This window comes from Engystomops pustulosus, chromosome 3, assembly GCF_040894005.1.
Source record: "Engystomops pustulosus chromosome 3, aEngPut4.maternal, whole genome shotgun sequence".
Classification (NCBI taxonomy): domain Eukaryota; kingdom Metazoa; phylum Chordata; class Amphibia; order Anura; family Leptodactylidae; genus Engystomops; species Engystomops pustulosus.
Window position 1 is genome coordinate 147,966,032 of NC_092413.1, and position 17,766 is coordinate 147,983,797.

At 42.0% G+C, this 17,766-nt stretch overlaps 1 protein-coding gene across 1 annotated transcript in view; it reads left to right on the forward strand.

Moving 5' to 3' along the window:
- Window positions 1–17,766, forward strand: part of LOC140122877 (uncharacterized) — a 113,517-nt gene that overhangs the window by 5,830 nt on the left and 89,921 nt on the right. The window contains exons 6-7 of the mRNA XM_072144122.1: window positions 1,586–1,708; window positions 7,716–7,840. Coding sequence (XP_072000223.1) covers window positions 1,586–1,708; window positions 7,716–7,840 — 248 coding nt within the window. The remainder of the gene's footprint in view (window positions 1–1,585; window positions 1,709–7,715; window positions 7,841–17,766) is intronic.

Consider the following 17,766-nt stretch of genomic DNA (forward strand, 5'->3'; position numbering starts at 1 on the left):
TCGGGTAACACGTCGGGAAAACGCGAATCGGGCCCTTAGTAAATGACCCCCACTATCTGTAGTGTGGAGTGCTATGGGTTACTCTTCGCTATTTCCCTGAACTAATAGCGGACTGTGTATCTATTCTTTATGTCCTATCTTAGTAGTGGCTCATAAATTTGAGTTATCTGGCTGTCTTTTCCCTCGATTACAATGTTAGGAACTTTCCCTACTGCTACCCTACGGCCGTTTTACCGCCATGATGCGGCTTCATCATGGAATTTTTGTTCCATCTCTTTTAATCTAATCTTACCTAATTAATGATAAAAAAGGTAAAATAAGCAAACAAAAATTCAGGTTTCCCTGGTGAGAAATGGCAGGTTTAGACCTCCCTATCTAGGGCTCTGGTTCTATAGCATACAGAACTAAAATTTTGATGGCTGATTCTAGTTGCCATAGATAGGGGAGTCTGAACTTCTGCCCGCTTAACAGCTTTAGATTTTTTAGGAAGCATAGGACTAGGTGCTAAAGGTAACAATAAACAGCGTACCTGGAAAGGATGTATCATACCCTACCTGGGAGTCTCTTAAGTTTACTGTTCTAAAAGTTAGTTACAGACTCAAGGAATTCTCCTGTTCACTCTCCTAATCTTAGGTCATTTTATCTTTGCGATTGCTATCAATTATCTTAGTGGCTTGATGTTGCGGATTCGCCCCTTTTTCTCTCTCTACGGTTGGCTGCTTGTTGCCTAATATTTAGGATTCTGGTGCCATATAGCAGCAATGGCTTGACAATCCCTCCACCTCCTATGTGCCTGTAAACAGGATTGTGAGAGCACACATGCATGCAGTGTGGGCACCACTGTTACTGCACATAGAAAAAAACATGGCTCAGTCCTGGGTACCAACTTTGATGACAGCTACTGTTAGGATCAGCTCCAGGTTTCAGTAGACCCCTGGGCAACAGAGCCTCAGTGAACCCCTTTGTAGTGAACTCATGTGGCAGGCTGGCAGCATTAAAAATTCAGAAACTAACTAAAATGTTTCCTAGTTTATCATTCACAAACAGGCCTCTCATGTTTACTTTATAAAATGCACCCCATGGAGTTAAATATATACAGCCCCCCTCACCAGGCAGACACTGCCAGGGGCCCTGGCCCTTGCCCAGGAACGCCTGGTGCTGGCACCAGCCCTGGCTACTGTGGTAATAAAGAAGGATGAATAAGAAATAAATGTTGAAATCAATCTTGTGTGTACTCCCAGTAGGAAAGGATCTCGTCCAACCAGGAGCAAAGTCAAATTAGCAATGATAATACATCTTTATGCTTTATCTTTATGCAGATCTTTACAGATTATTGGATACATATTGAACAAAATAAGACATTGCAGAGTGATAACATGGTCATATAAAACAATAGGATCTTATCATCTATGAGTTCAATAATGAAACAAGCTGACAGTTAAAATTACAAGATGGGAAAGCCCTTAAAGTATTGTGCACAATGCAGCTTTAATTGGTCTGTTTTTTTATCTTTATAAATCGTTACTTGTAATGGTTTCCTCAATGACTATGTATTGTAGGTATTGTTGTCTTTTCTCCTTTACAGATGTGGATGAATGTGAGACTGGACTAAGCAGATGTCACCCCAGAGCAATATGTGTGAATACAAATGGATCCTACTCTTGTGTTTGCACACTAGGTTACAAGGGAGATGGATTTATTTGCAAAGGTATCATACTGTTCTTTAAATGGTGAAATGCATAAGTTTTGCTTTATGTCTTTTTTTATGGTCATCTCTTACTTCTTAGGAGGAGATTTATAAACGATACAAATATGTGCTTCAAAGAATTTATAAAACCCAATTTACAATACACCCATTGAAGTGAACAAGTTTAAGAAAAATAATTGCTCAAATACAGGCTAAAATTCATATTTGAGATGAATACCAATTCAAACATGCAGGGCATAATTATCACAACATCATAACTCCAAAGTTGAAAAAATCTATTCCAATCTTTATTTAAACATAGCAAGGGAATCACAGAAGACTTAAAACAACCAATAAAATCCACAAGAACTAAAGGTGTGGTGGTGGTCTTATAAATCAAATTCATATACATGCACTGTGGCTGTCCAAACATGTAAAAAATGTTACTTATACAATATAACCTGTAAGTTTACCCACCCGGGTGTTGCATGGTAAGACCAAGGTTATCTTGATAAAGGTAGCTAACCTGTGAACTGTTACTGTTAACCGGAAGTCCAGGCCTGCCGCCAGAGGTGAAATTCATCTTTGACGATCTTGGCCCACAAATGACATGACACAAATGACATTTATAGTCTTACACTACTAAATAATTACATAAATGCAATACAATTAACTAAAAGAGGCAATGACTCTCTATGTGTCACTAATTACTAACACTTAAAGGAAACCTACCATCAAAATCCAGCATGATAAAACATGGACACTCACTCATAGGTCCAGGCACTGTGACTGTGGTAATCTTCTTATATTTCTTATATTTCTTATCCATGGCCTGTTAAAATTATGCTAATGAAGCTCTACAGGGGCAGCTCCCAGAGCCCCTCCAAGCTGCAAATTCTCAGGCTGTTACAGTGTGCATGGAGCCCCCCTCCCATTGTGTGATTGAATTCCATCTGCAGCAGTGAAATTACATCAGAGGGATGGGGGAAGTGCTAAGATAGCAGTGGGGGTGGGTGATGCAGTTTAACAGCCTTTGAAGCTACCGTATGGAGGAGTTCATTACCAAAGGTTAATTTTCGAAGGAAGGAGGCCATGGATAACAAATATAAGATGATTACCAATCACAGTGCCTGGATCTATGATTAAAGGGGTTGTGCCACCATAGCGTATAGCTCTAATTGGGTCCAATGCATTGTTAAAAGTACTTTCAGCATTTACTCTTATTAAAAAATCTGCAGCCTTACTGAGATAACTCCTTTTGTTCTGGTTGCTGGTGCCCCCTGGTGGTAGCTGTGTCCCGTCCTCAGTTACAGCTGATTTGGCCGAGTCTGCGCACAAGAATTCACCAGCTGCTCTGCACTACAAATCACTTTGTGGGCTCACAGCTCCTCTCCACACTGAGAGATCAGCTGACACACTGCAGCCAATAGGAAGTGAGAGAGGAGGAGGGGCAGAGATTGTGCTGTGATGGCCACTGCTTACCAACTTCACAGGTGCTTACAGCAGCAGATACAAGGTAACTGCCGCCAGACATGACTAGCTGCTGCACAGAGGAGTCCTCCCCTAACATGAGTTATAGCAGCCATCTCCTCCCTCCACCATTAGTCAGGTCACACTGGAGGCTGCAGAGATAAAAACAAGCAACGGGCTGAGCTCTGACCTCTCCTGAGCTCCAACATGTCTTGCAGTCCTCCTCCTGTATTCTCCACCATTCACTGTCCCTCCATGCTACACTGCTGTCCTGCAGTCCTCCTGTACTCTCCACTATACACTGTCCCTCCATGCTACACTGCTGTCCTGCAGTCCTCCTCCTGTACTCTCCACCATTCACTGTCCCTCCATGCTACACTGCTGTCCTGCAGTCCTCCTCCTGTACTCTCCACCATTCACTGTCCCTAGATGCTACACTGCTGTCCCGCAGTCCTCCTCCTGTACTCTCCACCATTCACTGTCCCTCCATGCTACACTGCTGTCCTGCAAACCTCCTCCTGTACTCTCCACCAAACACTGTCCCTCCATGCTACACTGCTGTCCTGCAGTCCTCCTCCTGTACTCTCCACCATTCACTGTCCCTCCATGCTACACTGCTGTCCTGCAGTCCTCCTGTACTCTCCACCATTCACTGTCCCACCATGCTACACTGCTGTCCTGCAGTCCTCCTCCTGTACTCTCCACCATAAACTGTCCCTCCATACTACACTGCTGTCCTGCAGTCCTCCTGTAGTCTCCACCATTCGCAGTCCCTCCATGCTACACTGCTGTCCTGCAGTGACAGTTTTAGAATATGTTATGGAATATATAGGTGTTCGTGTATATATATATATAATTAATTTTCTTATTCAAGTATACAGTGACAAAGATTAAAAGGAAAAGGAAGTAGTGTCATGGCTTTGGTAGCCCTATAGCATCTATAGCAAATTCCTGCTATGCTAGGGTTCAGTATGTGCAGGGGCTATTTGAACACAGCAGGTGGAAGGAGACTCTGAAGGCTGAGCACTCTGTAGCGCCGTGGTTTGGCCAATGAGTTGTGGAATAACTGCCGCTGTCAGTGCTGTGCATGTGCATGGCTAGGCCCCTCCCACATCTGCTTCTGTGTGGAGCAGAATAGAGGCTTAACACGCATCATAATAACAAATAGAAAGGTATCTTTAATTCCAGGTAACCATTACAAATAGATTTTTGAAATATTTTAACCTCTTTGACAGTTTTTTGGAGTAATTTGTTTTGTGGTATAACGCCTTTAAGTGTCCCTGATTTATCTATCCTTGATTTTGATGGTATTTTTATTCCAATAAGCATACCTTCCAAGTATTAATTCCTGTATAATGGTAGTATAGACAACGGGATCCTGGGACGTTGTCTTAAAACTTCTCTCTTTATTAAAACCGCATAAATGCCACCATTAGAATTCTGCTTACACGTTTATGACTGAGTCTCCAGTTGTCATACACTGCCAGAGACCCTCGAGAGAAGGTAGAAGCAGTTCATTACCACTCCTGCCTTCTCCTACCTTTACTGCATAGCACTATGTCAGAGCTGGCACTACTGCCGCTTCTTTAGATCCAGCAGTCATATGATCTCCAGGTCTGCAGGGATTAATCAGAACTGATGAGTCAGATCAGCCCTGGTACAGCTGTGGTAAGACATCAGCCCCCTTATGGGGTTAGTTTCCCCTGTAAGTAGGACTAGATGCCCCAGTAATCACCAGGTCTGCAATTCAAACAGCTTGCATCTCGATGCACAGTATGATACACATTGGAGGGTTGGTACACTGTATTGGTTTCTGTTCATCTCACCTAGCTCTAGTAATTATTTTAACATTATTTCATTTTATTTTTATGATTTATAAGGAAAGCTAAATTTACTTCTCTTCTAGCACCACTAGGGGGAGCTTTGAGTATTGTTTATACAGTCCTCACTAATCCCAAACAATATAACAAGCTAAACAAGGTAATGGGGAGAAAATAATATAAGAAATATTAAAAAATAAAATTAGGTTTTACTTAAAAAAAAAGAAAACATTAAATTCACAGATATTTTGTAGTTTCCCATCTGTAACAATCCAGGCTAGAAAATTATAGCAGCATTTATCACATACCTACATTCATTTAAGAAAATAAAGGAAAGCCCATCAAAATTAGATTAATTGCAATCAAAAAGCTTTATGAACCCCAAGTATGTATGTACAGGTCTCCCCCTAAAAATTTGCCCTTTTTGGTACAAAACGCTTTTCTTCCGAGCTTCATGCAAATGAAGGCCATTTTTAAACAGAACCCTATAAATTTGGTATCACTGTATTTATATTGACACATAGAAAAAAGTTTTTGTGTTATTTAGGGTCCACAATAAATGTAGACATGCTCAAAAGAATCTAGGAGGGAGGGGGGGGGAGCATTCTATATCATGATGGTAGTGGTCAGTTTACCATCAATAACAATAACCACTATTGATTTGTACACTTATTGTATGAGGAAAATACAGTTTATGTATTTGTGGGAGCTGGTCAGCCAGTCCCCTATAAGTAAGCCATTAGTCCCATACCTTGTTGTAGCTGCTTGTTGAACCCTGAATTTCTCTAATGATAGCCTGAACAGCTGGGATTTCTTGAAATTTCTATGGAGTAGCAATACTGAAGTCCAACTCTGGTGGTAGTAAGAAAAGAAAGAGATCTGTCAAACCTTAGAAAGGGGACACAAAGAAGCAAGGGAGCCACATAAGGGAGAGAATTGAAGAGCTGATGATATCAAAGTTTTATTAGAATAAGGCTGAACAAGCTCACCATACATGTAAGAAAGAACCAATTTCAGATTTGCATCTCCAGCATAGATTGGACAATGAAAAAATTAATTTTGGGGAGGTTTCCATGTGATGTGTGCATTTAGAGGCCTTAGCACTTGCCACGGGGTGTCAGAGAAGGTTTGCCCAACGCCAGATTCCCATTTGGAGTAAATTGTCAAAGGGGGTTGGGGTGTAGAAGGAAAAGCAGCTGAAATAACCTTTCTCCTTACTTTGGGAGCGTAAAAAAGAAAATCTTGTATGTGGTGTACTTTGGATTGGTTATTTTGCATTCTTATATTTGCATTTATTTTTAAAATATATCTACCACTAGGATAATGGATTGTAAACCCAGTCTTAAACCAAACAATGTGAAGCGTGATCTCATACACAGAGATAAATATCGCAGTAGCCAACACACTTATAAACAATATTAAACCAAAACAGAGAAGAGAAAGCAATTGTGTAAAGGCTAGAAGGTCAAACTTTATTACAATTCATGAGCAAAGAAGATCCTACATACATGGTTAAAAACATTTAAAAGTGTACAAAAACACATAAACACAACAAGGTGGGTCAAGATAAGGTAAGCGAGACCCACACACGGCCACAGGTCTACACAAAAAGTATGTGGATGCAATACCCTCACAATGATAAGATGCGGCTAAAGCCCTGTAAACTATATCTGATCACTGTCCTGAGAAGATATAAAGATAAGTCAGATAATAAAAGTTCATCAGTATGACATATGCAACCTAAAATTGTACTATTAAAAAATACATTTTGTCCCAAAAAAGACCCCACAAAGCTAAATGGACAGAAAATAAAAAGTTATAGCTTTTTGTTATAACTACCCCTGAAAAATGTTGTTTGTGCAACGATAAGCTCGGGGAGCCTACCACGCCAGTCAGTGTCTGGATAAGTTGTCTGCCTTGTCAGGTCTTTTTTATTGATCATGCACTTGGTCCTTGGTATTTATGTGTTTATATGCTCGGCCCATGTGGCCAGGTCCCTTAGGACTTTAAAGGTTACACCTTATAAAGGAATTTTATCTGTTATCTCATGTTATGTCTGGTTCCTGACTGAATTGTTTTAGCGCTCTTGAGACTGTTTATGTGGCTACTTATCTAAAAGGTGATCTTTTTGCTGCATACCAGGGACAAGTACATCCTATACAATTAAGGTACAAATAACAAAGCAAAAAATGCAGTGGTATATGCTCACCCCTGAGTTTGTAGTAAGCTCGTGTATGCCGTGCACAGATGGTTTGGTTGCTGGTCCGGTTCCAAGCACATGAGATGAGAATGAATGAAAAAGTGATGTCCATCGGCAACAGGCGAAAAAAGTCAGTGGCTGGTAAAAAAAGGCTTTATTGAAAAAACAATGGTTAAAACAAGGATACCATGGTAGCAGGTTACGCGTTTCAGACCCTAGAGAGCGGGTCCTTAGTCATACCTAGGAGGTAAAGCAATGAACTGGTATTTAAAGGAAAAGGAAGTAAACCATTGAGGGTTACGCCTCTTCAATACTCAGTAACAGGTGATATTTCCCTATATTCTGATACACTTGCTTCCAACTGACCTGCACCTACCAGACTGCTTTATCTCTAGGGCTAGGGGTGGTGGGTTCAGGGGTGTTACCAGGCCCACTGTTTCTGTTTTTGTTGGGTGCATGTTTGTACTTTTTAATTGTGTTATGTCTCTGTATTTGATACAGAGAACTACTAATAATACAGTTGTTTTATTTTTTTCAGAGCAACGTTTATTTGAGTATAAAAATGATATCCGGATTACTCAGCTTACTAAAGATTTCACCTCTCCTTTGATAAATGTCCCCATTGGATTCCCGTTTGACTCCAAGTTTTATTATAACCTATACGTAAGTAGCAAATATCAGGAATCAGGAGTTAAAACCTACATTGAAAAAGAAATTGCTCATTTAAAGTCTGCTGATTTCTGACTGCCAGGAACTAGTGAACACTAAAATAGGGGGTTTCGATTAGGTAGTGGACAAGCAATCATGCTACTACTCCATTCTGATTAGATTAACAGTATTCAGAGTCCAAACAATCAAAAATTACGTTCCCTGTCAGGTAAATAGTTAAAAAATATTTCACCTTTTAGATATTAAAGGAGTTGTCCACTTTACCTCATGTTTTTTGTGTAATGCATGTGTGTACGTGTGGGGTGCAGGATATTACTGGTAGGTAATTTACCAATATACATCTATTAATAGTTCTGCTAGTACCGGCAGATGGAGGGTCATGTGATCTCTTACTGTTCATGCAATCGCCAGTTAGAGATCACATGACTCTCCATCTGCAGCCATGTTATGGACAGGAATGTCTGGCTGATGAGGTAAAAGACTGAGGTAAAAGACATTTAAAATAGATGTATTTTAGTAAATTACTTAATATCCTGTTCCCAACACATACACACACACATAAAAACATGAGGCAAAGTGGCCAACCCCTTTTATAGTCCATCTATAGACTATAACTGCAGCTAGGCATCATATCTTTATCAATCTTACATTAATAACTGGTCTTGTTTAAAGGTCATTAAAGGAAATATACCACCAGGATGAAGGATGTAAACCAAGCACACTGATAAACTGGTGTATGTCCCTCTGTTCTTCTTTCAGCATCTTGTGCCCTTGTTTTTTATGGAAAAGGGCTTTAAGAATTATGGAAAAAGTAACGGGGAGCTCCAAGCTCAATCAACAACCATGGAGCGTATGTCAGCATGTTTGTTTTACAGTCCTTCATCCTGGTGGTAGATTTCCTTGATATCTCATTGACTTACTATAATATTGTTATAGTCCCATAGCAATTCCTTAATTTACCATTGTGCTCTGAACAGAAACATTTCCTACTGCAGAGCTATACACTCACCGGCCACTTTATTAGGTACACCTGTCCAACTGCTCGTTAACACTTAATTTCTAATCAGCCAATCACATGGCGGCAACTCAGTGCATTTAGGCATGTAGACATGGTCAAGACAATCTCCTGCAGTTCAAACCGAGCATCAGTATGGGGAAGAAAGGTGATTTGAGTGCCTTTGAACGTGGCATGGTTGTTGGTGCCAGAAGGGCTGGTCTGAGTATTTCAGAAACTGCTGATCTACTGGGATTTTCACGCTCAACCATCTCTAGGGTTTACAGAGAATGGTCCGAAAAAGAAAAACATCCAGTGAGCGGCAGTTCTGTGGGCGGAAATGCCTTGTTGATGTCAGAGGTCAGAGGAGAATGGGCAGACTGGTTCGAGCTGATAGAAAGGCAACAGTGACTCAAATCGCCACCCGTTACAACCAAGGTAGGCAGAAGAGCATCTCTGAACGCACAGTACGTCGAACTTTGAGGCAGATGGGCTACAGCAGCAGAAGACCACACCGGGTGCCACTCCTTTCAGCTAAGAACAGGAAATTGAGGCTACAATTTGCACAAGCTCAGAAAAATTGGACAGTAGAAGATTGGAAAAATGCCGCAATTTCTGCTGCGACATTCGGATGGTAGGGTCAGAATTTGCCGTCAACAACATGAAACCATGGATCCATCCTGCCTTGTATCAACGGTTCAGGCTGGTGGTGGTGGTGGTGTCATGGTGTGGGGAATATTTTCTTGGCACTCTTTGGGCCCCTTGGTACCAATTAAGCATCGTTGCAACGCCACAGCCTACCTGAGTATTGTTGTTGACCATGTCCATCTCTTTATGACCACAATGTTCCCAACATCTGATGGCTACTTTCAGCAGGATAATGCGCCATGTCATAAAGCTGGAATCATCTCAGACTGGTTTCTTGAACATGACAATGAGTTCACTGTACTCAAATGGCCTCCACAGTCACCAGATCTCAATCCAATAGAGCATCTTTGGGATGTGGTGGAACGGGACATTCGCATCATGGATGTGCAGCCGACAAATCTGCGGCAACTGTGTGATGCCATCATGTCAATATGGACCAAAATCTCTGAGGAATGCTTCCAGCACCTTGTTGAATCTATGCCATGAAGAATTGAGGCAGTTCTGAAGGCAAAAGGAGGTCCAACCCGTTACTAGCATGGTTTACCTAATAAAGTGGCCGGTGAGTGTATATATATAGATACATATATATATATATATACCACATATGTTTAAAATTAGAGATGAGCGAACATAGTCGTCCGAGCTTGATGCTCGTTCGAGCATTAGCGTACTCGAAACTGCTCGTTGCTCGGACGAATACTTCGCCCGCTCGAGAAAATGGCAGCTCCCGCCGTTTTGCTTTTTGGCGTCCAGAAACAGAGCCAATCACAAGCCAGGAGACTCTGCACTCCACCCAGCATGACGTGGTACCCTTACACGTCGATAGCAGTGGTTGGCTGGCCAGATCAGGTGACCCTGGGATAGACTAGCCGCTGCCCGCGCTGCTCGGATCATTCTGTGTCTGGATGCCGCTAGGGAGAGAGCTGCTGCTGGTCAGGGAAAGCGTTAGGGTGTTCTATTAGAATAGTGTTAGGCAGGAGTGATTCAACAAGAACCCAACAGCCCTTCTTAGGGCTACAATAACGTTATACTTTTTTTTTTTTGTTTGCTTGTGGCTGGGCTTGCTGGCACAAGTAGGAATTGTGAGGAATTGGCAGGGGGACTTGCTACCGTTGTGTTTAGCTCTTAGTCAGGGCCGGTTCTAGACAAAGTGGGGCCCTGGGCAAAACTAAAAGTGGGGCCCCAAAATAAAACTATTTTATGACCAGTCACAGTCAGCAAGAGGCTCCTTTAGTATGGTAAAACAAACTGTAATATGGGAGAATTTTAAAGGAGATAGATAGATGATAGGGAGATTTATGGGCAGCATGGTGGCTCCGTGATTAGCACTACAGCCTTGCAGCGCTGGTCAACATCTGCAAAGATTTTGTATGTTCTCTCTGTGTCTGCGTGGGTTTCCTCCGGGTCCTCCGGTTTCCTCCCACACTCCAAAAAATTTGAGGAGGGGAACCGATATTTTCTGAAAGCAGACACTTGCCCCATTTTCAAAATTGCATCAAAGATTTTATAGACATAGGCGCCTTCATGCAATTTTGATTCAAATTGAAACATTTTATTAAAAATACTTAAAATTTGACTTTGATGGCAAAAAATTTGATCCAAACAGAAAATATTTACCTTCACATCTCCTAAATGTAATACATGGACATTTGTAGAGTTCACAAATGTGCCCTATTGATATGTTCACATGAATAAATCCACATAATATCATTAACACTGTAATAACTAGATATCTGCTTTTCAGCTAGACATTTTTAGACAGTCACAACCTGCAAAATATATCAATAAAACAGAATAAAAAGTAAAGGCGCCATAAAACCTATAGAATTTTGAAAGCAGACAACTAGGTGATGCATTTGGCAATTAACATTCAAAATGTCCTCTAAAATATGTACAAATCCAGAATACTCTACTTTCCTAAAACAGTAAGATGTGAGGAGATCATACAGACCCCACATGTGTATATTCACCAAAACATGCAGCAAAGGGAACTGCAGAAAATTCACACAGATCTATCATTGTCTGTTCCTTACACAATGGTTACCCAAATAAATAACTATATATCCATAAACCTCTCTAATGAGATAATAAAAGTCACGTTTAGATGTCGCCATTGTATTATCACAATAACAGAACCCTCCCCGCTTCATAAGAATGAAAGTGAGAATGTCATAACATAGGTGTAAATAATGGAGGATGATGGGAAATAAAAACTTTATACCAGGACATGTGTGTGTTTTTGGTGTTACATATAACTTTATGGACATGTTCTGGTCGCGGTGTAGTCACATTAGGCGAAGAGGATTGAATGTTCATCGTATCAGTCAATTTTCCCAACAAAAAATAACTATCACAAAATAAAAGGGAATAAGAGAGAATGGGCCACATTTATCACTTTTGTGCGCCTAAGTGTAGTAGTTGTGCCTAAATTCTGATGCACTGTTTTCCAGAATTATCACAAGCTACAACCATCTGTGATAAGGTAATTTCCTGCCTCTTATTAATCACTTTACTTTAACACAGTTTAGGCACAATTTTGGCACAGTTTCGGCGTAATGTTAGATTCAGGCACTTACATGTGATCCTGCTACAAGCTCCTCTCTGCTTCTCCCACAGCCCAGAATGAAGATAACACTCACAGCAGCACCCAGGTGTGTGACACCCTGCACCCAGTGACCTCCTCAGCAGGGGCTTCTCCTGGAGGGGATCCCCCAGGGCTGGTCTCCTGCTGCACCCCTGTAATTCTGCACAGTATCCCCCTCCACTGGTGATACTGTGCAGAATGACATGGGGGACACCTGTCAGTACTATGTGCAACATTCTGTAACGTTCTCTTCTCTCTTGCTGTGAGCTCAGGATTCTGCAGAATGTTTTGTAAATAGAAGGTGATGAAGTGTAAATAGAGTCTGCAGCTCCTGTCTGCAGAGTATCTAATGACTGTATTATCTGTACTAGTGTCTGCAGAGTATCTCATGTCTGTATGATCTGTTCTAGTGTCTGCAGTGTCTGGATGAGCTTTTCTGCTAGAAATGAGCTGTTCTGCAAAGGGGCTCAGTGCTTTCTTCTCAGTTAACGCCAGCTCCGGCCTGGAGTGTTTTTGCGCCCGTTTTTGCGCCTAAATGAAAAGTCGCAAGTGATGAATATCATTAGGCGCATCAAAACATCTGGATTGCTAGGATAAATGAGGGAAAGCTGGTTATTTTTTGCTGCCCAGCTAGCATTTAGTCACATTTAGTCGCAAAAATGGCACAAAAAATGGTGCGCCTGAATGAAAAGGCGCAAAAACAACAGAAAAAAACGATTGATACATGTGGCCCAAAGTGTGTTCTTAGATTTGCATAGAGAAGGGTTAAAAACATGAGTATTAGTTGATATTATCCCATCTCAAAATGTAGTACTAGTAACATATAAAGTGAATATTTCCATTATCTCTGAGGTGCAGCAGCTCCTGTGTGCAGCTAATGCTCCCTGCAGCCTGATGGCTAAGAATCTGGAGATAGGGGAGACACTTCAGGGGGCTGTATCTCTGGTTCTGTGACTCATAGAACCTCACTTCTTTTTTCCTATGAAAGAAGAGAGTCTCCTCTTTTATATGAATCTAAATTTGTGTTTCTAAAATGCAGAAAAACTGAGATATTAACTGTTAAACTGCCGTCGGAAGTGATATTTATATATAAAATATGGCACCTGATATTCTCACTTTAAAGGAAACCTACCACTTCTGACGGTAGGTATGAGATACAAACACCGGGCACCAGCTCAGGGTGAGCTGGTGCCGGTGCTTAGTCTCGTTAGTGTTAAAACCGCGGTATCGCGGTTTTAACACTTTTGAAACTTTCTAGCAGAAACTGCTTCGGCGCTGCGCGCGATCGTGCGCGCGCAACGCCTGCGGCGTTTCCAATGTAGGCGCGCGCACGATCGTGTGCACGAAGCGCCGAAGCAGTTTCTGCTAGAAAGTTTCAAAAGTGTTAAAACCGCGATACCGCGGTTTTAACACTAACGAGACTAAGCACCGGCACCAGCTCACCCTGAGCTGGTGCCCGGTGTTTGTATCTCATACCTACCGTCAGAAGTGGTAGGTTTCCTTTAAACCTGAATATCTCTGGATCCAGAGCACCTAGAAACACAATTCAAGATTCATTTGAAAGAAGAGATTCTCCCCTTTCTCCCTGGGGGCCCTGGGCAATTGCCACCTTTGCCTACCCATAGCGCCGGCCCTGCTCTTAGTGACACACATATCCACCTCAAACACCAAAGTGGGAAAATTTATTAGGGGTTTGATTTCAATTAGGCACAGTCTGCCATTTACTTTTTATTTTACGTTTATTTTTTCATAACTCAGCGTCATCTCATCAGTGTGCTTTCATACTTGGCTAGAAAATAGCCATAGGAGAATCCAAACGGCTTACTTACGCCTACAGTAGCGTTATATATATTTGATTTCTGGTTGATCTGCTGGTGGATGTCCTTGCTGCAGTGCATCTACTAGCAAATTGTGAGCAATTTGTAGAGAGAGTTGCGACCGCTGTGTTTTGCGCTTAGTGACGCACATATCCATCGCAAAGACCGAAGTGGGAAAATTTATTAGGGGTTGGATTTCAATTAGGCACAGTCTGCCATTTCCTTTTTTATTTTACGTTTATTTTTTTAATAACTCAGCGTCATCTCATCTGGCATAGCATTGTGCTTTCATACTTGGCTAGAAAATAGCCATAGGAGAATCCAAACGGCTTACTTACGCCTACAGTAGCGTTATATATATTTGATTTCTGGTTGATCTGCAGGTGGCTGTCCTTGCTGCAGTGCATCTACTAGCAAATTGTGAGCAATTTGTAGTGAGACTTGCGACCGCTGTGTTTTGCGCTTAGTGACGCACATATCCATCGCAAAGACCGAAGTGGGAAAATTTATTAGGGGTTGGATTTCAATTAGGCACAGTCTGCCATTTCCTTTTTTATTTTACGTTTATTTTTTTAATAACTCAGCGTCATCTCATCTGGCATAGCAGTGTGCTTTCATACTTGGCTAGAAAATAGCCATAGGAGAATCCAAACGGCTTACTTACGCCTACAGTAGCGTTATATATATTTGATTTCTGGTTGATCTGCTGGTGGCTGTCCTTGCTGCAGTGCATCTACTAGCAAATTGTGAGCAATTTGTAGTGAGACTTGCGACCGCTGTGTTTTGCGCTTAGTGACGCACATATCCATCGCAAAGACCGAAGTGGGAAAATTTATTAGGGGTTGGATTTCAATTAGGCACAGTCTGCCATTTCCTTTTTTATTTTACGTTTATTTTTTTAATAACTCAGCGTCATCTCATCTGGCATAGCATTGTGCTTTCATACTTGGCTAGAAAATAGCCATAGGAGAATCCAAACGGCTTACTTACGCCTACAGTAGCGTTATATATATTTGATTTCTGGTTGATCTGCTGGTGGCTGTCCTTGCTGCAGTGCATCTACTAGCAAATTGTGAGCAATTTGTAGTGAGACTTGCGACCGCTGTGTTTTGCGCTTAGTTACGCACATATCCATCGCAAAGACCGAAGTGGGAAAATTTATTAGGGGTTGGATTTCAATTAGGCACAGTCTGCCATTTCCTTTTTTATTTTACGTTTATTTTTTTAATAACTCAGCGTCATCTCATCTGGCATAGCATTGTGCTTTCATACTTGGCTAGAAAATAGCCATAGGAGAATCCAAACGGCTTACTTACGCCTACAGTAGCGTTATATATATTTGATTTCTGGTTGATCTGCTGGTGGCTGTCCTTGCTGCAGTGCATCTACTAGCAAATTGTGAGCAATTTGTAGTGAGACTTGCGACCGCTGTGTTTTGCGCTTAGTGACGCACATATCCATCGCAAAGACCGAAGTGGGAAAATTTATTAGGGGTTGGATTTCAATTAGGCACAGTCTGCCATTTCCTTTTTTATTTTACGTTTATTTTTTTAATAACTCAGCGTCATCTCATCTGGCATAGCAGTGTGCTTTCATACTTGGCTAGAAAATAGCCATAGGAGAATCCAAACGGCTTACTTACGCCTACAGTAGCGTTATATATATTTGATTTCTGGTTGATCTGCTGGTGGCTGTCCTTGCTGCAGTGCATCTACTAGCAAATTGTGAGCAATGTGTAGTGAGACTTGCGACCGCTGTGTTTTGCGCTTAGTGACGCACATATCCATCGCAAAGACCGAAGTGGGAAAATTTATTAGGGGTTGGATTTCAATTAGGCACAGTCTGCCATTTCCTTTTTTATTTTACGTTTATTTTTTTAATAACTCAGCGTCATCTCATTTGGCATAGCAGTGTGCTTTCATACTTGGCTACAAAATAGCCATAGGAGAATCCAAACGGCTTACTTACGCCTACAGTAGCGTTATATATATTTGATTTCTGGTTGATCTGCTGGTGGCTGTCCTTGCTGCAGTGCATCTACTAGCAAATTGTGAGCAATTTGTAGTGAGACTTGCGACCGCTGTGTTTTGCGCTTAGTGACGCACATATCTATCGCAAAGACCGAAGTGGGAAAATTTATTAGGGGTTGGATTTCAATTAGGCACAGTCTGGCAGTTTCTTTTTATTTTACGTTTATTTTTTCATAACTCAGCGTCATCTCATCAGTGTGCTTTCATACTTGGCTAGAAAATAGCCAAAGGAGAATCCAAACGGCTTACTTACGCCTACAATAGCGTTATATATATTTTATTTCTGGTTGATCTGCTGGTGGCTGTCCTTGCTGCAGTGCATATACTAGCCAATTGTCAGGAATTTGGAGTGAGACTTGCGACCGCTGTGTTTAGCGCTTAGTGACGCACATATCCATCGCAAAGACCGAAGTGGGAAAATTTATTAGGGGTTGGATTTCAATTAGGCACAGTCTGCCATTTCCTTTTTATTTTACGTTTATTTTTTCATAACTCAGCGTCATCTCATCAGTGTGCTTTCATACTTGGCTAGAAAATAGCCAAAGGAGAATCCAACGGCTTACTTACGCCTACAATAGCGTTATATATATTTTATTTCTGGTTGATCTGCTGGTGGCTGTCCTTGCTGCAGTGCATATACTAGCCAATTGTCAGGAATTTGGAGTGAGACTTGCGACCGCTGTGTTTAGCGCTTAGTGACGCACATATCCATCGCAAAGACCGAAGTGGGAAAATTTATTAGGGGTTGGATTTCAATTAGGCACAGTCTGCCATTTCCTTTTTATTTTACGTTTATTTTTTCATAACTCAGCGTCATCTCATCTGGCATAGCAGTGTGCTTTCATACTTGGCTAGAAAATATCCATAGCAATAGGATAGCATTGTTTGGTTTTAAAAACTAAAAAACACAAAAAAAAACTAAAAAACACAAAAAAACACAACAAAAAAGTTAAAAAAAAATTAAAGTTATAACTTTCATTTTCAAAATGTTTAACCCGAGGGCTAGGGGTAGAGGACGAGGGCGGGGACGTGGGCGTCCAACTACTGCAGGAATCAGAGGCCGTGGTCCTGGGCGGGGTGAGACACCACCTGCTGATGAGGGAGCAGGGGAACGCCGCAGAGCTACACTCCCTAGGTTCATGTCTGAAGTTACTGGGACTCGTGGTAGAGCACTGTTGAGGCCAGAACAGTGCGAACAGGTGATGTCGTGGATTGCCGACAATGCTTCGAGCAATTTGTCCACCAGTCAGTCTTCCACGCAGTCCACCCATGTCACCGAAATCGGCACTCCTCCAGCTCCTGCACCTCAGCCTCCTCCCCCCCAGTCTGCCCCCTCCCAGGAAAATTTGGCATTTGAACCGGCATACTTTGAGGAACTGTTTTCTGGACCCTTCCCACAGTCACAAACCACTTGTCCGGTTGCTGCTGAGCAATTTTCCGATGCCCAGGTTTTCCACCAGTCGCAGTCTGTGGGTGATGATTACCTTCTTGACGTAGTGGAAGAAGTGTGTAAAGAGGTGTCCGACGATGAGGAGACACGGTTGCCAGACAGTGGGGAAGTTGTTGTCAGGGCAGGAAGTCCGAGGGGGGAGCAGACTGAGGGATCGGAGGATGATGAGGTGACAGACCCAAGCTGGGTTGATAGGCCGGGTGAACACAGTGCTTCTGAGACGGAGGAGAGTCCTCGACCAGAACAGGTTGGAAGAGGCAGTGGTGGGGCCAGACGGAGAGGCAGGGCCAGACCTGGTGCATCAGCGCCAAATGTGTCAACTAGTGAAGCTCCCGTGGCGAGGGCTCCTGCGGCGAGGGCTAGATTTTCAGAAGTCTGGAGGTTCTTTAAGGAAACA